We start from the raw sequence: 23,131 nt of genomic DNA, 5'->3' as shown, positions 1-23,131 counted from the left end.
TAAAGGCAGCAGGAGCCATAGTTTGACTCTCTTAACACCATAAAACACTGACAGGCCACTGGCAACTCAGGTTGAGCACAGAAAATTACTGCATAATTTTTGAACAATGTTGAAACCTATATTTCATGGGACTAATAATAAGAACAGAGGTACTAATTATGAAGAGGGCCATATCGAAGGGCCTCACATCCACACCTTCTAGCAGCCTGTGAATGATAAACATAGAAGATTTTATATATAGAACAAACTACATGGGGGAAATGGAGCTAAAATAGATAATAATAATAATAATGTGCATCCTGGGAAAAAATATTTGGAATAAAGCCAGCTCTCATCTATTTGTGTATGCTAAAGGCACAGGCACAACTACTTTGCTCTCAGTGGAAGGTTTGAGTGATTGCCTGAATGAAAGAAGAAAGTCCTAACCTTGCAGAAAAATAAAGCTCAATACTATAGTTGGCAACTCAGCAGAAGCTCAATAACCCAGTAAAAAATATTGACCTTTGCAAGAATGATTCCTTCCTGACTAGAGCAGTATATTAGAAAACACACAATTCACTCATTATTTATAAATTCTCTTATATCATATTGGAGTTACCTAACTTCAGGAATAAGGTTTGGTGGCTGGTTTTAGAGGAAAAAAAAAAAAGCATTTAAATAATTGTTATAATAACACATGATTGAGAAAATGTTATTTGTAAGAAAGCTTCATATGAGGTGGGGGAAAGAAGCCCTTTCATCTTCCTTGAGTGAGTTATCCAGCAAACTTCGGAAATAAATAATGAGACAGTTGTGTCCATTTAAATTAATTAATAGGACTCCCTATGTGGGAAGGGCTGTCATCTTTTTAAGTGTTGATCACCTCTCTCAAGGAAATTGATATTTGCTATTCAATGCTGTCATATTGGTTAAGGTATTAAAACTGAGGCTATTTACTCAGATTAGGAATATAATATGGAAAGCTACATGAGTACAGAGCTCCCTTGATGATCAGATTCTGAATGCAGAGGATGTGGGCCCAATATTTGGTTTTCCCTCACAGAGATGGGAAAGGCCTATGATCGCAGGAGAAAAAGACCTGCTGTTTTTATAGCACACAGGTCTTCTGTCCCCCTATACAAGACTAAATGGCTTTGCTATAGCAATAAGAAACCTCTATTAGAGATAGACGACCTCTGTAAACTCAGATGGCTCAATGCTGATCCATCCAAGGTAGCTCTTTCTATAGTGATACAGCTTGTTAGCGCTCTAAGATGAAGCCGCAGCTGTCCTTCATGGCTATATGGATGCTACCATCAGGCCCTCGACCAGGGAAGTTACTTTAGAATCAGGTGGGGTTTGACCCACGCCATTCACGGTTGGGAAACTTGCTTCGACCTGAATGAATGGACCTGCCATTCAGTTCATTCCTTTCAAATCTGATTTAAAGAGATCCCTGGGTTGGAGCAAAGCACCACAGACTTTAGTGGATAACATGGAGTATCTTGTGCAATTTGAAGATGTGACGGACGAGTGCTTTTGTGACCAGCTTGCATGACTTCAGCCATGCGAAACGTAGAATTAGAACTTAGATAAATGCACTGCATACAAATACCAGCCATCTCAAAGTCCTACATTACTTAAAAAGAAAATGCCTCTGTGAAGCCACCACTGCTTTCAGAGGTTTTTGTTATCTAAGCCAAATGCAAAGTAGCTCTTTTTATCTTCAGAGCACACTATGCATATTAATTCATTCCCAAAACATTTTTGCAAAATGGGTACTGTTATCTCTCACCTACAGATAGACAAATTGAGACTGTGCAACGGGAAAACATCAACACTCAACAAAGTGAGCCAAGTTTCTTTACTTGTAACCCTTCATCTCTCCATGAACATCCACCCTGCACACACTGGAACACCAAAGTGGGTTTAGAGATGGTAGCCAGGTGCTCTCAGCAAGGTGAGTTATTTAGTCCATGTGTTACATACCCTGCTCCAGAACCTGCATTGCTCGAGTGCTTGAGTTGGTTCAGAACTCATTCCCTATTTCTGCGGTGCTTGGTATTAATAGAGCCTCAACATAAATAGCTGAGGTTTAACATCCACTTTCTGGTTTTAATTTCCTTAGACCTATGCCCTCCTTCTGACTGTCTGCCAGGCCTGTAAACCAAAAAGGCAATTTGACTCACTAGGCCTAAGATGAAAACGTTGCCTCAACATGGGCAAACTTTTCTTCCCCCAACAATGTTAGCTCAGTAAAATATAGATGTTCTTTTTCTGGTGGAGAACTTGGATTTCCTTTAAAGTGACTACATCCCTTTAAAGACTCTGTTCAAAATCATGAATATAAATCTGCGACAGAGCCCAAATTAAGGTTCTGGAGTTTCTGAAGGTTCAGACCCCTCGTCTACGCAGTTTAGCTTAGTGCTATTTATGCTTGAATATAAAAGCATGGCACATTTCGGTATGGTGAAGTTACAGCCATTTGCAGTGCATAAACCCTCAGATATATACTGTAAAGCTTGCTTGAAGTAATGAGTTCCAAAATTAGACAATGTTAGGTCTCTGGAGATAAAAATACATTTTAAAAATTATAAATATGAATGGAATGCTATTTTTGAGATTCAGGAGTTTAAGTGGAACAGGAGCAGCATTTATATCCTTTTCACAGCCTTTGCTCCAAATAATCACATTTCAGCCCCGAAAGATCCAAGGGAGTCTGTGGAACGCGGAGCAGAATGAAGGAAAACAAAGGTGGTTGAAGCTAACTTAGAGGAGTCAGCAAATGCAGCAACAGCTTTGAAGTCTCTCTGGTGTAAGTCACTGTAAATTATTGAGAAGCATGCTGAAACTCCTGTGCATGTACCATATGCCTCATTAGAAGAGATCTTAAGTACCCCACAGCTTGGTTTTTACAATAAGGAAAAGAAACAAAGTTATGGGAGTATTGCAATATTGAGACTGGTATATTCTCTTCCAGAGCTGGAAGTAATAATTATGCCTTTCTTTTCACAACATGTTTTATCAGCCAATTGCTCTCCAGGTGTTGATTTGTTAAGGAGAGAACCAAAATATTTTGCTTTACTGTTTAGGTAAGCATTCATAGAGAGACAATGGTTAACATTTAATGTATACAGCACCTTAGCAGTACATGGCTTTTTAAACAAAGTATGATCCCATACGTTACAGCCCCAATGAAAGAGAACGGACCTTGGCATTGGGAATAAATGCAAAGCAATGGCAAAGAGCACTGTGTTTCATGGTCGCACATTTCTACGCGGACAAAGGCCCTGCAGCCCTTCCCGGAGCTCGGGCGTAGGGAGCATGCCAGAGGAACAGCTCATGGCAGCCACCAGCTCCTTCCACACAAGCTGTCATCTTTTCCCCAGGAGTCACTACCAACTTTCCCATCACCTCAGTAGGCACAGGCCCCTCTGAGAAAAGGGAGAAGCTGCAGGGCCGAGGAGGGATGGTGGTGAGGAGCTGGCTGCTGCCACCATCAGCGGATTAGCACAGCCCACCGCCAGCTCCTCGACAGCCCCTGGGAAAAGCACACCAAAGATCTCGCTGGCATGTATTTTCCTGTTGGACCACAAGGCACCTGTGGGCCATATCAGGAGCAGCTTGGCCTAATTTAAGCAATTTTCAACAGTGAATTTAACTTGATCTGGCAAAAAGCTAGGGACACTATTGATTTTGGATGTGGGGTACACCTACGAGAGTTGGCACTCCTGCCCTGGGAATCAGACTCCACTAAAATGTCTCAAATGGGGAGCTTAGACCATGGTTTTTAAGCTGTTTTTCATAGTGGCTGTTGGCTTTCATTGCAGAAGGAAAGAGCAAATGGAAGGAGAGTAGAACATTTTTCTCGAGCATAGCTTGCTTTCTCTCTCCGTTTTACTAACACAACCTTATAGAAGTTTGTTTTCACCTGTAGTTAATCCAAATCAAAGCTAAAGCACTGTTGTTAATGGTATCTAAATGTCTGACATTAATTGGATAGTAGGAAACATGTTACATTAACCTGTGGTGGTGATAATGAAGAGTATTCTGACTTCTAAAAGCAATCAGTCTTTGTTAAATGAATGCCATTCTGCAAGACTTACCTAACAAAATGGATTAAATAGCAATTACTCCCTCTAAGCAGCAATCCTTCAGTAAAACTAAGGGATATGTGTGGTAGCTTTCTCTCAACATGATTTCAATAAAATCCAAGAATTTGCTTGCAATAGGCAAAATGATTCTGTGCAGCAAAAAAGGGATAAGACGAAATTAACATCGAGGCAGTATGTAGCAGGAATGTTTCTTTGGCTATGATAATGCTCTTCTTGCAGACCTACATGTTAGCATTCATCTGGTGGTCTTCTGTGTGGTAGAGGAAGAAAGTCTTTATTACAGTGGCTGAAAGTGGACAAAACCTGCTGCTGGGTAGTCCCCCAAACTATCTTTGATAGGGCCCAAAATGACAACAGGGGGAAACAAATAAAACGTAACAGTGTTCCCCCTTACACAGTCAAGCAAGACAGAACAGAGATCTGTATTAGAAGCATTATTATCTGGGTGAAAAGAAACTGCCATGGATTTTCTTCTGAAGGCTACCTACCCACCCATCCTTTTTTGTTCTAGCAGTTAATACCTAGGATTTGTCTAATCCCCCATGGAGTGCTTGTCATGGGTTACTTCTGATGTTTGACTCATAATTCACACTGTTGACCCTGCAGCTCCTTCTGACGGGGAAGTAAAGCCATTCCTAAGATATGGTGAGTTCTAGACTTTTCAATGGGGAGTAAACAATGGAAGAGCTGGGTGTATTTGTTGGTGTAAACCAGCATAATGCTATAAATTCAGGGTCCCCACCCTGTTCTGACACACACACTGGGTGCTGCACAAGGAAAAAGTATTGGGCTTGAGTTGCTCTCATCCGTGTAAGCCACTCCCCAGGGTAAGAAGCCAGTCTCCAGCCTCAGGCTGAAAGTCATATTATGTCTTTGAATGCTGGATTCCATGTTTGCCTGCTGATTTAACTGAGGTTAAGTATCTGCCTCGCATTTGCTTGCTTACTCTGTGTATCTCTGTTGCACACACTGCAGTTGCTTTGTGCATTGTAACTGCTGCTGCCATCAGAAGAGACTTTTCATTGCGAATGTGCATGAGGGCCTGAGATGAGTGAGATTCTTCTCTAATTAGTATCCTACTCTATCTTTTGCTATATCGGTTCTTGTTCTTCATTATACTTCCCTGCTGGCTGAACTGGTTTGTGGGTTATACCATGTGCAGTTCACAGAAGATTCGAAATGTACGATGAGCTGTACCCTAACTTAGGCAGGACTTGGCTTGGTTAGCTGCGTATGGATTTTCTATATTATAAGGTGCATTTTAATTTTAGTTTTTATTTGGATTTTCATACCTAACAGAGAATGGCATTTTTCTGTCAGATGTCAGAGAAGGTCTAACTGTCCAAGTTAGTTCTAAATAAGCTACTCTAAAGAAGCTAATGTTTGTAATGTTTAGAAACATTTATACATGTATTTTTGTTAGGTGCTGAGTTTGTGCATCTTCTTTCTCAGGGTCCCGTAGATTAATGCTCTAAAAATGTTACCCCACAGATTTACTGTGGGCTACAGCACAAGGTAGTACTCAGAGGAATCAAAAGCTAGGGGCCATAAACTGAATCCAGGAACAGATTTATCATGTAACTGAGAAGAAAATAAAGTTAAGCTCCAGCAGAAGTAAAGAAACTTGACCAGAGGCAATAACAGAAAGAGTCTCACTCAAGGAATTAGTCAAAATCAAGTCTTCTGAAGGCTGTTTCCATTAGGAGAAGAAAAGGTTAATACAAAGAGGTTTACTGGAGGAACAATGGTTTACATACAAAGTGAAGCATTTGTTTTCTCACAAACTAAACAAAGATTGCTTATAAAGTTCTGTTTCCCTGAATGCTTTGGGGCTCCAGCAGCATGAGATGAGCGCTTGCAAGCCTTTCACATGCCAGAAGCACTCTTTCAACTTTTTCTTAAGGCTAAACCTTGCCAGCTGTCCTTGCCTTCCTTCTACACCTGTGCACTTCCATAGGGTTCCTGTTGTTCCTCCCGCATGCAGATAGGTATAATTAAAGCAAGTCTCCACCACTGCATTTCTCACCACCCCCACAGAAAGCTTTAGAGCCAGATGGCCCAGCTATTGCCCACACTTGAAGGGGTTAGCTGTGGCTCACTGGTTACCTCAGTTACCATACAACAGAGGGGTATGTAACTAACTCTTCCCGCACTTCACCTCGGGTGGGAGGTGGGCTGCAAGGCTTTTATTCAAGTAGTGTCATTTTCTGACCTTCATATATTTTAAGCAGTATTGGCAGCACTGTCTATGTTTAAGCTTATTTTTCTGTTCTTGGATCCCTTCTCCAGTTATTACACTAAATTTTTAATCATTTAGGGTGATATTTTCCAAGATAATATCTCTCTCAGATTCACTTTTTACACTTAGAAAAATGTTTATCTTCTTGCTGACATTGCCAAAAGACTCTCTGTCTCTCCCTGGAGATGGGGAACAAGAGAGATTGAGAGCAGTATATAAAACAGGAGGAAGGGCATGCCAGAAGGGGCGGACGGCTGTTACCCTGTTAAAGCAGGCAGAACAGCCCCGTTGCTGGCATGCAGCAGTTCAGAGCCAGCTTGAACCAGCTGCTCCAGGTCTGTGCTGTAACTAACCGAAAAGAAAGGGACAATAAGCTACTCTGAGAAACCCGTACTGCACTGCAGTGTACAAATGCTCTACAGTTACCATGAATTTACTGACTGTGTGAATTTCTTCTATCACAGGCTGTCACCTCGCTGCTTTAAATACATCAGTGTGACTCAGGAGGATTTTCTCAAGAAAATGAGCTTTTGTGACCAATCTCCTGATGCCACAGAGTTGTCACGATTCTTTTTTCTGAGCTGACCTTTATTTTCCACAAGGACATTGTAATAAGTTACTGCTCACTGATAACATCACAGAAAACAAAATTAACATAGTTCCTACCCTTTGGTTGGGATTTGTGGGTTGTGCGCATTTGCCCTTGCTTCCTTAGCTGTTTTCTTTCCAGAAGCAGAGCTCCAGGTTTAAAGAAGCAAGTACAAAGTTCAGTAATAAGTGATAATTGTGCCTGGCTAAAGATTGGCTGTTGAGCAATCGGCCAATATTTGGGTTAATCTCGGTTAAGTTATCACCTATAAGAGAAACAGGGAAAGGCCTTCTATTTTCAATCTTATTTTCATTCCCATAAGCTAACATTTTGTATTTTACTACTGTATTGACATCTTGGACAACTTTGAACAAATCACTTTGCCCTGTATTACCTCATTTTCCTGCCCTGTCAAAAGAGGCTGATACTTCCTCCATGGTGAAGTGCTCTGAGAATTATTAATAAGAGGTTCTCTGCCTCTCTTGCTCTCTCCTTGTTAAAATTGGTAATACTAAAGATTACTCAGTACTAGAATTGGTCTGAGTGCATAGGATGATTTAAATGCACACCAGTGTTCCGGAAGAAGATTTTTATCTGAATGAGTTAATGATTGATCCTTGGTCCACATCCATGAACTATACCTAGCTAAAATTTACAAGAATCTCAAGCCGTTGCAATAAAGTCAGCAGGTAAGTCAGCAGGTACTAGTGCTTTTCATACCATAAGTATATTCATCTCCATATGCCTAACCCAGGTCAGGTGACTGAAGTCAGGAAATAAATCAGTCTTATATCTCTGAGTCACTGCTTTTTTGTATTTTGCAAAAGTAAAACCTAATGTTTGCAATTGCAAGCACACAAATAAAATCCAGGAGGTGATCTGACTGCCTCAGTTTTAGTGGGAAACGAAAGGGGAGGCTGTAAGATATCAGCCGTCTTCTGGAAGAGAATGATTTCACAAAGAGACCAAAAGAGTGAGGTCCTTGGCATGTGGTGGCAGATGTCGCAGCTGCACCGGTTCCCCCGCCGCGTGCTCACTGCTGACCTGCTCTCTAACACTGAAAGCAGAAGACCCACTCATTTGACTTCCATCTCATGATCCTTTGCTGCTGCATATGTGGTGTGGGGACCACCACGGCCCCTCTGTGCTGCCGTGCCTCCCGTGGGTCAGACACGGCTGGTGCTTCACACGGGTGGTCCCCTGACACCAGGAGGAGGTGTGTTACCGGCGGGTCCTGCACGCCAAGAAAGCCCGCTGGAAAGGACTCAGCAGGAGCCTCACGCTGTAGCACAGGTCTCTGGAGGAAGGAGATGCCCCGTCACGTAGTTCCCCTGTGCAGATGTGGCCATGTTACGTGCATGACTCTGTGGGTGCTGACGACAGGTATCCTCGTCCCTCAGGAGACAAGGAAGTTGCAAAGTCAGCAGTTTTCCTGAGCAGTCCATAAAAATCTTACTACTGAAGATGTAAGAGCAGCTGTATGGGTCAAATGAAAGGTCTCTCTTGTCCACTTCCCGTCTCTGACAGTGGCCAAAAAAAGCCATAAAAGGAGGGCAAGTGCAGAGGGGTACTTCCCCAGAATATTCTTCCAAGCCCCAGCAATTCATGGGCTTCCTGGCAGCTAAAGGTTGTGTTGGACTATTGCCAAAGGGAGAACATACCTGCAGTGTAGCTGACTGCACTCCTTCTCTTTTGTGAGGAGATCCTCCAAGTATGCCTGATGGCAAATGAGGCAGCCTGTTACAAAACAGGACGCCATCTTTTAAAGAAGCCCCAAACCCTCGGGTTTCCAAAGCCCAGGAAACCCCTGTATAGTGGGAGCACCGCTTTGCAACTGTTTTGCCTCTTACTGCACCACATCGAGCTCCCTGACAGACTCAAAAGCTCTCATCCTGGCTACCACAGACCGCTGTTTCCCACTCCCATGGTGGCACAGGTGGAGATGTTCTGCCTCTGAACATCATGTCTCAGTTAATCAGGTAAATAGATGCTTTCAGACACTGTTCTGTATAAATGAACCTAATCCCAGGTCTCTCGGCAGCATAGCGTTCCGGTTGCCTTTCTCAGTTAACGTTGATGAAAATTTAGAGAGAGAGTCAGCAGCTTTGGCCTGAATGAACCATTTTGGCTGGAAGTACTATTGATGCAAGTATTGCAGCTCGGTTCCTGGCATCAAAACTCACTAAGTGCTAGGACTCGGACACCTTTGAGTTTTCTCCTTGGAAGAGGGGGACTGCAATACGGCCAACTTCTTCTCCGTACACTGATAAATCTCACAGGCATGGGGGCCTCCAGGGAGGAGGTTTTCGGAGCGGTAGAGGTGAGAGGGGCGAACAAGAGGAGGTGGGGTGTCAGAGCGGGGCGCGGCGCGGTTACCCGCGGGCCCAGGCGGCGCGCCCGGCCAGCCGCCCGCGGGGCCGTGGTCGTGGCCGTGGCCGTGGCCGTGGCGGCTCGGCACCGGCCGGGAGGAAGCAGAGCAGGTGCGGCGCCGGCGGCACCCACTTCCCTGCGCGGCCCGCGGGGGGGAACTTGCGCCGCGGGTGTCCGGCGCGGGGAAGTTGCCGCGCAGCTCCGGTCCGGTCCGGTCCGGGAGGGGCGGCCGCGGGGCAGGGCGGCGGGAGGAGGCGGCCGGGCAAGGTGCTGGCGGGGGAGGGAAGGGGCGGGGAGCGGCGGGGCAGGTGAGGGGCCGGCGCGGGAGGGCGGCGCTGCCCTCGGGACTGTGCCGGGCCCGCCGCCCCCGGGTCGGGAGGGGCGCCGAGGACCCCGCGGCTTCTCCTCACTCCGTCTCTCCCCGTCTCTCCCCCCGCCCCGAGGATGAGCGGAGCCGAGGGCGCGCACTTCAGGCGGGCGGCTATCCGCAGGAAATCCAGCCCCGCCGCCGCCGCCTCCAGTGGAGCAGCGCCCACCTGGCCCGCGGGGCCCCCCGCCCGGAGGACGCCCGCAGGTAACGGCCCCGACGGTTCCCTCGGCCCCGGCCGCTGCCCCCGGCCCCGCCGTCAGGGCGGGGGGGCGCGCCGAAGAGCCCCACCGCCGGGGACGGGACGGGACCCGGCCCGGGGCCGGCTTGCCCCGGGTGGAGCGGGGAAGGCGGCAGCGCCGTCCTGCCCGGGTGGCTCTGCCGTGCGGGTTCGGTGCGGGCTGGCTCCCGCGGGCTTCCTCCGCCTGTTCGCCCGGCGGCGGGCGGTTTGTGTAAATGGAAGGTGGTGGTTCCTCCTCAGAGCCGGGGGGGAGGCTCGCTTAATCAACTTCGGCCGTGCGTGCCCGTTGCGGTGAAGGTGGGGGCTTGCACCAGTGCCCCCGCGGGCGGCCGGGGCGGCTGCGGAGCCGCTTCTCGGAGGGGCTGAGCTGGGGCGGGGGGACCCCGCCGGGCCCTCGGAGCCGGGGGCGGCCGGAGCTCAGCTCATACCCTCAGCCCCCATCTCGCGGCACGAAATGTTCTCAAGTTGTATTTTCAGCAGCCCTCAGACTGGCAGGAGAGCAGTCTCCCTCCCCTGACAGACCCGTGCCTCACGCCTGCCGCTCCCCGATGTCTCTTTCTTTGCCCCCCCCCCTTCAGCAACAAACCCGCGTTGGACCCGTTTGACATGTTACGCTTCAGAAGGCAGCTGCTGCGACATCAGCGCAGCACTGTTAAAAGGAGCGGTCAGCTTAGGCTGGTTATCTGTGTTACCTTGGCCGTGCCGTAAAAAGTAAGCTGTCATAAACTCCAGACTTCAGAAAGTTATTGCTTATGAGCAAGTTAACGCACATGCCCATTTATATGTCTAACCCCGGCGACTCTGTGGTGTGACAGCAGGTGTGACGTGCTGTGCTCATGCTTGTGTTGTCACAGGAGCTTGGTTTTATGGATGTGGAAGGGCAAAGTTGGCGAAATAAAGCTTGAAATCTCTGACATACACTTATTATATTGTTGGGAATGACAACATGTCAAATATAAGGGACGGGATGTTTTGCTTGGGGAGTGTCTTTTCACCCATTCCTGGGCACGAGGCCTGCTTAATTTAACAATGAGTATGCACAGATAAGAACAGACTATCACAATGCTGTTCATAGTGTGCTTTGTTTTAGCTTTAATGTGTAGTGACTTATGGATAAGTGCCTGAATCCAGAATTTTTTATTGGTGGGATTTTTTTTTTTTTCCCCAAGGCTTTACTTGCGTGTTTACATCAGGAAAGAGGAATTGGCAGTTGTATTTGTAGAATGCAGACTTAATGGATTTCATTCTCCTCTAACAGAGGTACACTAACAATAGGAACCCTGTGTTTTTTAACAGTTTCATACTCATCCACAGTCTTTTATTATTGCTCTTTTCACCTTTCACGGGGTGACTTTTATTTACTAAACATATGTGCGATGCGTAGCTTTTCAGTGTTAGCATTCTTGTGGCTTTTGGATGGCAGGAAGGTTGTGAGGGCCGCGACAAGAGCAACGTGCTGCTTCTCAAATGTCCCTGCGCTGCAATAACCAGCTTCATAGTACTTTCTTGCATCATGATTGCTAAATATGATTGCAATATGAAAAACTCACAAAATTAAGATAAGGAAATGAATCCCAAAGATGTGGGAAATAAAAGGAAGACTCAGTGATGATTTTAGGCTTTTCTCATGTAGGTATGTAAATCCTCCCTTTTTTTCATTCATAATCCTTTTCTCCTAGAAAATGAGGTGAAGAAACCTTGTGTATACAATTTCTTTTATTTTAGTGGAACTTTGGCTCCCTATCTGCTCCTCCTGTTGGCACTAGCCACTGCGGCGTGTGCTCCAGCATCCTATAATCCCAGGATAGCTTCGTAGTCTCCCTCTCTCTTCTTTGTAGTCAGAATGTGACTGCACTTACTTCTGCTGCTGACAAAAGGTGATCAGACTGCCTTGATTCTGCAAGTATAAACTTTAATCCCCCAGCGCAACATAAAGCTGGGTGTGTTCTTTCTCCTGTTAAAAAAAAAAAAAAAGGCAAAAAAGCGCAGGTGTTTACACTTTTCTGGCTTACAAAATGCTAGCTGGATTTTTAAAGGGTTTTTCTAATGCAGGAGGATGGCTTTGACCCCCTTGAAAACCTTAGGGGGAAGGAGGAATTAGTGTAGCCCACACATCTCCAGTCCTTGTCTCTGCCAAATGTTGTGAAATATGCCACTTGCTTACGTTACTGCTTGGGGGCAGGACACTGGCAATTGTCTCAGATCTGGATCTGGAAAGCAACTGGAGAAACTAGATGTGTTACGTGAGCCATATTTGCTTATAAATGCATTAGAGAAAATCTGGATTATTTATATGGCAGGCATATCAGAACTCTTCTCAGACTAGTAAATTCGGTGTTAATTAGTGCAAAGACTAAATAAGACCTATTATAATTCCTGTACACTCAATAGTTTCCTTGCAGCCTTTGAAACTGCCCTGATGAAGTAGGGAATATCGCAGGTTTTCTGTGCTGGGAGGCAGAGGATCAGGGAGTGTTTCCATTCTTGGTGGTGTTTGAAAACATTTCTAATGTTGAAATGGGCTACTTAAGGTGTCTGTTACAGCATCAGTCTTTTGTTGTGCATTGCAATCTGAGTTTCTGACTTTTAGCAGAAAAATCTTTCTGCTCTTCAAGATACTGTAGTCCAAGTCATTCAGGTTCATTGTCGTGCAAAATTGCGATTGAATTTTGTTAACATTTGAGTTTGAAAAAGCTTGGTGTGTTTAACTGCTTACAGGACAAAGCAAAAATTATTTCCTATTAGAAGTTAACATTAATTTAAAGTTTTGGACAAAAGAGTGCTTGAATCTTCAGAGATACTTTGAAATGGCTGGAAAATGTCAAGGCTAATATCTGGAGACAGTTTAGAGAAAAGCGTTCAGTGGAGTAGCATGATTAATAATCTGGTTTTGAAGGGAATAACTAATGTGGATTTGGTGTCTTTTTTTCTGCTAAATTAGAATTCAGAGTTGATACTAACTTGAACAAATCTTTACTTCAAATGCATGTACGCACGTTAACTCAAAATTAGCTGTCTGCCAAGAAGCAGGTGTGGGCTGCTGCTTGCTTGTTCAGCACCTTTCACAAGCCAAGAGCTCTGCAAGGTGTGAGCATGGCACTACTTTGATTCTGCATGGGATTAAGCTATCCTAGGAGGTTGTATCTTCACTTAGTCAACTTGATTTAGATAGCTCAGAACACAAGGACACAGTAACTCACTTTCATAGCAAGAAATAACATTTCTGCCATCAGTACAGTCACCTCTGTCCTTGCTGCACAAAGACTAGGTTAACTTTTGTGCCATTCAAATCTTGCACTGGTTCCTTGGCTTTGTTCACTTAAATACAAATTTATACCCTTTCTGGACTGTTTTCTTCTGTTCCCTTGTTCCTAAATATATGTCTGCTGGCATTGTACTGTATATTGGCAGTCTCAGACATTGCAGTGAGCCTCTTAGGGAGCTGAGGTAATTTGCATTCAGGACAGTATTCACTGCAGCAAGGTGTCTGCAAACACTGACAGGAAAAAAAAATAGTTCCCTGCTGCTACTGCTGTATCTCTGCCTGTTAAATGGATATGATTTTATGGGATTATGTTAACAAAACTTCAGTAGTCTTTTGGGTTTCCGTCTTGCAGTGGGAGATAACTAAGTGAGACTCTAATAGCATGGTGTTCTAGTCTATGAAAAATGTCTTTATTGTTCAGGGGTTTATTCTTTAAAAGCTAGAACAAGAACTATGCCCTGCCTGATAGTTTTTGTTGGTTTTTTGTTTTATTTTTGAAAATAATTAACTTTGGACTATCATTCTCCTTGCTTCTGGCTTTGTGTTACCTGCTGCATTTTGTTGACTGGTCTGCAGTGATTGAAAATTTTGTTCCTGTACAGTGTGCTCAGGGAAAATCTATATGATCATTAGGGCTAATTAGTGATTTGAATCTGTAGATACATTAGAGACCACTGCAAAAGAGAACTGATTGCCTTACATGCCTTCCTGGTGAATGCAGGGTTTTTGAAATTTTTCTGAAGCTGAGATTTATTAAGGAGAGCTGATACTTAAAAATGCTGAGAGACGAAGCTGAATATATAGGAAACTGCTTCGAAATATTCCTCTCCCTTCAAAAATGAGGGAAAGTAAAGTATAAAAAATTGCTTTATGCAGAACTTGCATGAAAATACGTTTTCCTGTCTGTTATTAGAGCACTTCCTGTTTCTGTGGGCCAAATTAATCCCAGGTGCCTCCCATTGAAGCAAATGTGTTATGTGAAAGTGCCAGGAATTATAATGTTTTTTTATTCCCTTCTTCCCCCGCTTCTCCTTCAAATATTTAGGATCAAAATGATCCCTTTAAAGCCAATAAGAGTGTACTGTTTGGTTCATAGACTATCCAAGACTGAAGTCACTTATACGTGTATCTTGGGTTGGCTTGGTGTGTTTATTTAGCCCTTGCCTAACAATGTCTACTTTACCCGGTAATTGTTGTTGGTCTTGTAATACTGACTTCCTGGTGATCAGGATGGCGATTTCCTTAAATAAATTAGAATTTGTATTATTCATTGCTTGACTTGCTAGTGACAATACACAAGGGGTTTCAAAGAAGAGTTACAATTTGACATGGATTTGCTGAAAATAACATAAGTCTGCTCCTTGCTGGAGAGACTTCTTTAGAATATACCGAGAGGGCAGAATTGCAGAGGTGCTGGTAAATGCCATTCCTGAAATGGTTTTAGGCATAGTTGAAATTGGGAAAGTAGTAGATTGCACACACAATACAAATAAGTTTGCTGTACAAAATCACAGGAGCAGGTTGCTTTTGCGGATAAAGTAATAAATACGGTTGGGAGTTTTCTGAATTGGAAAAGGAGAGCTTGCTTGAGGAATGTGTTACTTTTGGGCGACCAGTAAAACACAAATACTGAGAAAGGAAGCTGTTCATTTAAAAAAAAAAAATAAAAAAAATTATGATTTGCCCTTGGCTATTATTTTGTCCCTTGTCTGTCAGTACCTGTGCTGCTTAAAACTGCAGCGGTCAGATTTTTCACCCACTTCTTAAGTCATGGTGAGGAACTATCTCATGTCCCAGCATTTCAGTCAAAATCCCATTCATAATTGGGCAGTATTTGATGCTGTTTGTCAGTATGTCTTGGGTACAGTGTGATCTGTGATAAAGCACTCCAACTGCTGTATTTTGCACTGTTATGTCTTAAAGTAGTGTTATGCATTTGCTGTGTAAGACACAATATCTTCCCAGGATGAAGGATTTGTCAGAGGGAAAGGAAAAATATGAAGCAAGCAAATTTTAAAATAAGATACTTGTGGGCTTTTCCCTCTAGTTCCGTTAATGCTGGGTAGATTTTCTTCAAAATGTTATTGTCAGTTCAACATTTTAATCAAATTACTGACTGCGAATCTTGTAGCCGAGACTCCTGTTTCTATGAGGGCAAAAAATGGCTTTCTGTTCCAGTATGGGATATTGTATGTAATATCTCTCCTGAACATAAGGCGATCCAGGATGAATAGTTACATTTAGATGATCAGAATGATCCCTTCCATCATGTTAAATCTATTAATAAACTTTGCCTCCAGCTCTTGATGGTCGAAACATTTTAATCAAATGTGTAGCTGTGGACAGCTCGATATATTCAGGCCGTTATCAACAAACTCCTGTACTTCTGACGAGGGGAGAGAGAATTCTGTTTAGAGAGGGTATCCTCAGAGCAGTAGTTTTGTCAATAACCCAAGCAAGTAAAAGGAGGAAATTGAAAGGGGAATTTTTAGTGGTTTCTTCAACTAGCTGCCTTGGAAGTAGTGTTTTAACAGAGATGGCTTTAGCAGAAGAAATGACTTTTGAAACTAATGTAGGGAAGGGAGGATGGGGCTTTGAAATGTTGATGAACCAAGTTAAAAATCTGAGATGTGGTCCCAGCGCACAAATACACGGCAGTAAGGCAGTATCGGAAGATACAGGGAAATGGGTAAAGGCAGAAGGGGAGAAAAGCTAAACTGCTACAGTAGTCTGCAAAGCCAGACATGTAAAGAAATATATTTTTAATGAGTTTCAGGGCAATTTGATGCCTCTGATTACACAGAAACTCAGTAAAATGGAGCATAAAATGGATTAAAATTGGAGGCAAAAGACACTCAGTAGAAGGTAGGGCAGAGCAATGAAACAGTGTTACTTACTTAGTATTAATGCTGAGCGCATCACAGCTATTAATGTAAAATAAGTTAAATAGCCTGCAAAGAAGGAAAAACGTGGTGGAGCTGTAATGTGAGATGTGAAATCCTGTGATTTATTCCTGACTTCTGAACAAACGCTGTCTTGCGGCAGAGATGATAATGCAGCTGACTTACAGGTCTAGCCTTCCCCTGGCGAGTAACTGCAGGCGCTTGCCCTCCCTCTCAAACAGGTGCTTGTGTGCCCAGATGTAGGTGAGATCTGGGCGAGAAAGTGGTGGCCGACGATTAAAAATAATCCTGACTGATTCAGTGGCTGGATTTCTTCTGGCCTTTTTAAAGATCTGGCTTTTTATTAGTTGAGCAGGTGATGTTTCCGTGCCAGGCTTTTGGTTCTGTTGGTTGCTGTTGTGACCGAGCCCTCACGGCAGGGACTTCCAGCTGCCGTAAGGGCACCCAGCCTCGTAGCTGTACGATTACGGTGTACCTCCGTCCGGCTCCCCCCGCGCGACACCGGCGGGGCCTCGGCTGCCCCGGGCGCCGGCGCTGTGGTACCGGGCCGCTCCGCGAGGCCCTGCCGTAGTGCTGCGCCCTTCCTCCGGGCCGGCCGCCGCCTTGGTGGGGCTTCGGTGTGATCCCTTTGGGGACTTCGTGGCACTCGAAGCAAAAGCCGATAGAGGAGTTTCTCACCGCATCGTTGGTACGTCTTCCGTGTCCGTGAAGCGTGCGAGGCCTCGGACCGGAAAGCTTGCGGGCAGACCCTCCTGCCCGTGCCCGGTGGCTTCTGGAGGTAGGAGAGGGAGGGAGAGAGCGCGGAGCTCCCTGCCGCCGCTTCGGCTTCTGGCTGAGGATCCTGACCCGACGGCCACGGCGCCTTGCGGGGACTGTCGAGTCTTTAAGGTCCAGCTAGTACGCCGGGGTAGGGTGATTTTTTATTTATTTACTGAAGGGTTGTACTGGTAGCCTTTATCTGCTGACGACGCTGAGGCATTCAGTTGCTTAAGCTGTTTCAGACTCCTAGGTTCTCTTCCACCGGGAAACAGGTGTTTTGAATAAAAAAATCAAAGTTAGGGTCTACAGCAGACTTAAAAAAAACCCCTAGAAATTACCTGAATTGTAAAATTGTTAAAGCAAATAATATTTGGAGATAAGTTTCTTTTTAAATGTTTTGTCCTGTGTCAGAAGGGCTTGATGACAGCTTCTTGCAGTTACTAATTAGAATGTTCTCCCTCTTCGCTCTCACATACCACCATTCGCTATTTTGTCTGTGCTACTTCAGTTTCCTAATTGAATATTAATGTATGTGTTATTTGTATTAACATCAGTAATTGAGTTAGGAAATGAAACTTACTGGCTAATTACATTCATCTTCAGAATTGGTGATTTAAGAAGCAAAACAAAGTCACTGATACAGAAAAAATAAATTGTTTTTGATAGAATTGAATTTTTTTTCAGTTTTATGCAATTATACTGCTAGCCTTTTCTTCAGTTCACTCTTGCCAAAATGTCCCTATCTTAATACAGGCATACTGTACATTCCTTTTCATTCAGCCTGACACTAACTCTCATCATTAAGACATTACATTACATCTGTGAAGGTACGATCCTTTTGTACTTCAACCATTCTCCTATGGGCTAGCAGTACTGTAGCATTCAAGAAAGTTATGCGGGATGACAGACACCTGAGGATGGTTTTCAAGAGTTCTTGGGGATCCTTTTTATTTGCCCTTTGAAAGATTATAACTCCTTAATTCTTTAAAAAGAGGCCTTTTATGTCTTTAAAACAAAAGCTTGGAAATTCTCTGGTGAAAATGTGGCTCTAGGGGAGGCTTTGCAAAACACCTGATTTTTGTAGTATATACAATAAAATGAGAACTGCAATCGGTGCGTAAAATTATTCAGCATTTGTGCTTTGGCTTATTTTAATTCTAAATGTAGAACTACGTGAATTTTAGTAAGATGCATTTTAAATTTGAAAGCAAGTTGCATCTATTTACTACTAAAAATAATTTTCCATTTTATAAAATTGAGTGGTGTTTAACGCAGAATCTTAAATTGACTTTCAGCAAATTCTGGTAATATGACCCAACTGTTGCTTTGTAATTACCTTCACACTCTCTTGAGTTATGCATGATAATGCAGTAAACAGTGTTCTTTATAACTTATTAGTCCATATCTTATCCAGAGGACAAATACACCGACCAGGTTTACAAATGAAGGGCATGCTAATGCCTAAGCTGGCTGTTCACATGCTGTTTAGAGACTGCCAAGCTAGGTCAGGTAGCAGGAGGTAATTGCCATAGCGCTCTACGGTGGCTTTTGCGGTGAGGTTGAATGGAAAGGTGTAAGCAAGTCAAAACACAACAACCCAAGCGGCTGGTTGTGCACATAGTCTATTTCTAAGCTTCCTTATATCCTTTCCCTGTCCTGTATCAAGCACACAGGGTATCTTCAGGATAACATTCCTGACACGCAGTCAAAGGGGGAAAAAAAAGTCCATCCTACATGCTGTGTATAGCCAGCAAGAGACCTGGCTAGTATTGGCGTGGGCTGCCCTTGGCGTTCAACTTCAGTGTGGAGAATTGTCCCTTTAAGTGTTTATCTTATTTATTTTCTGTATAAAGACTGCTTGTGCACAGGATATAGTAAAAGCTTTTTGCTCATAGAAATGAGAACAATATTAACATTGTGTGTATTAATACGGAATTTAAAGGAACTTCAAAACCCAAATGAGTTACCTCTTCCAAGGATTTTGATAGAGCTTAAACGAACAAGTGTCTGTTCATCCTAACTGTGGAGAATTGTTACTTTCTGGTTTCAACAACTGGTAACTCTTAACAGTATAATTTCTGCTTTTCTCATGTGGCTGATACCGACTGTGTAGTTAACTAGTCTTATATGGGGGGTTTTTTGGTTGTTTTCAGCAAATGCAGTTGAGCTGCAATAGAAGAGTAGGCTTACCATTTAAAAATCTGAGTAATATCAGGATGTTGGAATGTGGTACATAATGTGTGTCTTACCACCATGAATATTATGTCCTCTTTGTTATTTCCTAAATGCCGTTCAGCAGTTGTGTGGACTGGATCCTGATTAAAACTAATCTTAATCATTTTTTGTGCCTCATGTAACTTACAGAAAATGTTGAGATAGGAAGGTGATAGGTTCTAAATGAAAAAGGGGGGAAAAAAGGGATTAAGTAGTGTTGTTGTGCATGTCTTTTGATTCAGTGATTTAAATATTTACATCATTTAGAAAACTGGAGAGTATTTCTAGGGGTGTCTCATGCATCTCAAATTGTCAGATTACTTTTTTCGTCACAGGGTTAAACAGTGATGTTTAAAAGCATTTGCCAAGTCCTTCTTGATTGCTTCTGTTCTGCTGGAGTCAAGGCATATGTGTTCAGCGTTTGTCTGAAGTAGCCTGTTACCACATGGGTATTTGACAACTGTGAGCAGGACCATGATCTCACATGAGACGTCAGAAAGACTTCACAGTCTTCTAAAACTTCTTTGATACAAATAATTCAGACTCTTATTCTCTAAAAATCGTGACATTCACTATAGTTTTCTGAGAGAATATTTACATAGTCCTTTCAAAAAGGAAAGTGGTTTTAAAGCTGACGGAGAAAAATGGCCAGTGTCTGGAAGACTGGGTTAGTAAGCTGCTTGATCTGCATGGGCAACGGCTCTGGGGCACAGCAGTTTAACATAACTCTTTTCCAGTTAATGTGTCTAGGCACGATGTAATGAATACTCAAATATGGTGAAGTTACAGAATCCAAACCCTCACTTGCAGAGAAGCAACTGTACAGCACTGCAAATGAAAATTCAAGTTACGTTGTTCAGGCCCAGCAAGTGTCCTAAGTGCCCCTTTGCAGCACCAGGCTTTCCGATTGTTTCCTTTTGCCTGGAGGTTCTTGGTGTACTCTACATACAGATCAGGAAAAAATTAAAGAAATTCTCTATTAGTGACATTTTGGAGAGAGTTTGCTGCAGGTAAAAAAAAAAATCCAATTCCCTCTGCTGCCCTGTGGCATAGAGTGCTATTGCTCACACCAATGCTGGCTTAAAAAAACCCCAAACACCTAAATCTTTCACTATTTCCTTCCTTTTGTCCCAGGGAAGGAGATTAGAGACCTGAGCAGAAGTAGATTACTTGTGCTCTGTGAAGACTATGGGAGTGCATATATTTAGTCTTCTATTTTCCACACTGCTCTGCTGAGCTCTGTTTGCTAGTACAAAAGTACGCATTGAAAGAAAAAAAAACACTTCTGCCTCTCTCTGCTTCCCATATGTTCATTCTGAAGTAGTCCTTCACGTCGCTAATATTTGGGCTGCCTTTGTGCCCACGTACCACTCTGAATCTATAGTTTGGGATGGAAATGGAGGAATTTCTCTTAAGTATTCTTGCTCCCTCAAGAAATTAAACAAAGTAGCTGTTTGCTGTCAAATGTTAGCTTTAGTTTCAGGAAGCAAAAATGCTTTTTACGTATGAAAAGTGAGAATATATCATCCTTGCTAAGATTGACAAGGACTGCATGCTTATTATAGTTGGTGAGATGACAGGCAACACTAAATATGAGTAAGGCTAGCAGACCTGGAAACTGAAATACACAGAGCTGAGGTGTCTGAAGTACTACAGTTGCATTTTAAATTTTTTTTTTTTGGTACATGTGGAAGGGCAGGTTGTTTGAAGTTAAAATACAATGTTTACAGTGGCTCAGGGCGTAGAAGCAGACTCGGCTTTCTGATAAGGGTTTTTTCCAGGTATGGTACACAAGGGGTTAGAAAAGCAGAAGCTATTTAGTAACTGGAAGTAAGGAGAGAGGACTGCAAGCTGACTGCATGGTGCTGAAAGGACTCTTTATCCTAAGGATTTTTTCTTTTTTATTTTTCTTGGTGTGTGGGCTTACATTGAGAGAAGGCAGGAGAATTCTGATAGCTGGTAAGCATGTTAAACTTTAAATGAAAACTTCTGAACTGCTTTACAGCAGCTGCTAACAAGCTGCATAGAGTAAAGCTGGCTAATCCTGTGCTAATGAAGAACCACCTCCATTTTTACCATAAGCTCTTGAATGACATATTCAAGTAAATAGAAGCAAATCATCTATGTTTTTGTGTGGAATGTACTGTCTTCTTCCCCTATCTTTTTTTCTATATGTGGATGTTATACCATTGAATGATCAGCTGTTGAAATTATGATTATATAATTAATTATTTGGGGAGTATGGTCCTTAACTGTAGGATGGTTCCTGTTAGTGTGGGTTGGTTGTGTGGTTTTTTGGTTGGTTGTTTTTTAATCCTGTTGTGGAAAACATGACTTTTTTTAAAAAATAACTTGAGTTAAAATCTTTTAGCAAATTGGAGATCAATTTGACAAACTGTAACTTTGCAGGTCAATTGAGAGACTTCACTGTTACGTAAGGTCTGATAAAGAGGTCTGATACTCATATTTTGGGTGGTTTTCTTTTTTGTTGTGTTGTTGGTTAAAAGGATTTAGGTGGCTTGCCACAGACAGAAACTACTGTACTGGGGAAAAAAAGGATTTTTTAAAAAACTTTTTTTAATTTTTTTTTTTTTTTTTTTTTTTTGCAAACAGCATTGGGTCAGTGTTTAACCATTTGGGACATAATGGCAATCCACACAAATATTACCTAAAAGTTCCTGGAAAATAAGGAACACCTTCAAAAGCTAAAGTAGAAAATAAGGAATTGAAAATTGTGATTAAGAAAATATAAAGGTCTCTGAGGAGAATCTGTCTAATGCTAGGTGTCTGCCAGCTCACAGCGCTCTTACTGCACAGGCTGCTTCAGCCAGCTGCCGTGCTGCACTGTTGTAGCCAAGGGCCTGATTTCTCAGTGCTTTGGGTTTGTCATGGGCATTGCAGTATAGGTGGTTCTTCCAAGGCAGTTTTATTGGTAATCTAAAAATATTCCCTATGTATAAAACGGCAGGGGGCCAATCTAATCCCTAATGTAATTTGATAGACTGTACTGGACCTAAGCATTAGGATATGGTTGGATATGGATATGGTTTGGACATAAGCATTTGGGTATGGTTAATACCTTCAAGTATTAAACCTTCAACTGTATAATGTGATTTATTTTTTTTTTTTTTAATTTTTTTTTTTTAACTGACATTAAGTCTGATTTACTGTTCTTCATATTAGCAAGTAAAGGTCAGGAGCAATGCCTCTTAGCCACATCTAACTTGATTTTTTTAACTCCAGTTCATTCAGAGGCTTTCAGTTAATGCTTTTTGTCTTGTGTTGGAAGTAACCATGTTTGCCATACATTTATGGAGTAACACGGAAAAAGACAACACAAACTGAGGTTGTTCTTCAGGATTATCTGCCCTCATGTATGTTTTAAGTAATGCTGCCTGACTACCTTGTTAGCACAGTGGCTACTGCAAGCATGAGGCCAAAGGTAGTAGACTGACAACCAAGTCCCCAGTGTTTTAGTATTGGCTTTGGAATATTTTCTATGGATGACAAAGCTAGTTTTTCTTTTACATACCATATTGAATTTGTGTAGAAAATGTAAACTGAGTGAATTTTTATGTTGAAGGTAATAATGCATGTCTGATACTGTAAGATAATTTAATAGATTATAGGCAAGTTTCTAGCAGTCAGAATTTCATGTCAGTTTTGATTACCTGACTTCGTTAAAAATCTGTGATAACTCAGCAGAGTGAATTGCATTTGTCTTTTACTACAGCAATCAAATCTAGAAATATATCAAGAGCCTCAAATGTTGTCTAAAGTGGAAATTTTACCTTTTCAAATGGTCACTTCAACAGTGCTTTTATCTGCATCATGCAGTTGGCAGCGTGCTCTCTGGCTGATTTTTCTGCAGGCGATCTGTCGGACGGTGACTGCCTCAGCTGCTGCCTTCTGCAGGGTCTCGAGGTACCAGCACATGAGTGCTCGTGTGGCACTGGAGCCTTGTCCACCGAGATTCTCCTCCTGTTCCCGTGCTCTTCACAGCCTCCTCAGCACTGTGTAGAAAGAAAACAAGCTCTTTGTTCCGAATAAGTGGAAAGAATAATGGAAATACAATAATCTCTTTTGCAGG

At 42.9% G+C, this 23,131-nt stretch overlaps 1 protein-coding gene across 1 annotated transcript in view; it reads left to right on the top strand.

The window, feature by feature from the left end:
• Window positions 1-9,703: 9,703 nt before the first annotated feature.
• FGD4 (FYVE, RhoGEF and PH domain containing 4) overlaps window positions 9,704-23,131 on the top strand; it is a 115,605-nt gene continuing 102,177 nt past the window's right edge. The window contains exon 1 of the mRNA XM_030041014.2: window positions 9,704-9,866. Coding sequence (XP_029896874.1) covers window positions 9,737-9,866 — 130 coding nt within the window. The 5' untranslated portion in view covers window positions 9,704-9,736. The remainder of the gene's footprint in view (window positions 9,867-23,131) is intronic.

This window comes from Aquila chrysaetos, chromosome 17 (assembly GCF_900496995.4).
Source record: "Aquila chrysaetos chrysaetos chromosome 17, bAquChr1.4, whole genome shotgun sequence".
Classification (NCBI taxonomy): Eukaryota; Metazoa; Chordata; class Aves; order Accipitriformes; family Accipitridae; genus Aquila; species Aquila chrysaetos.
This window is presented reverse-complemented; position numbering and strand designations above follow the sequence as displayed.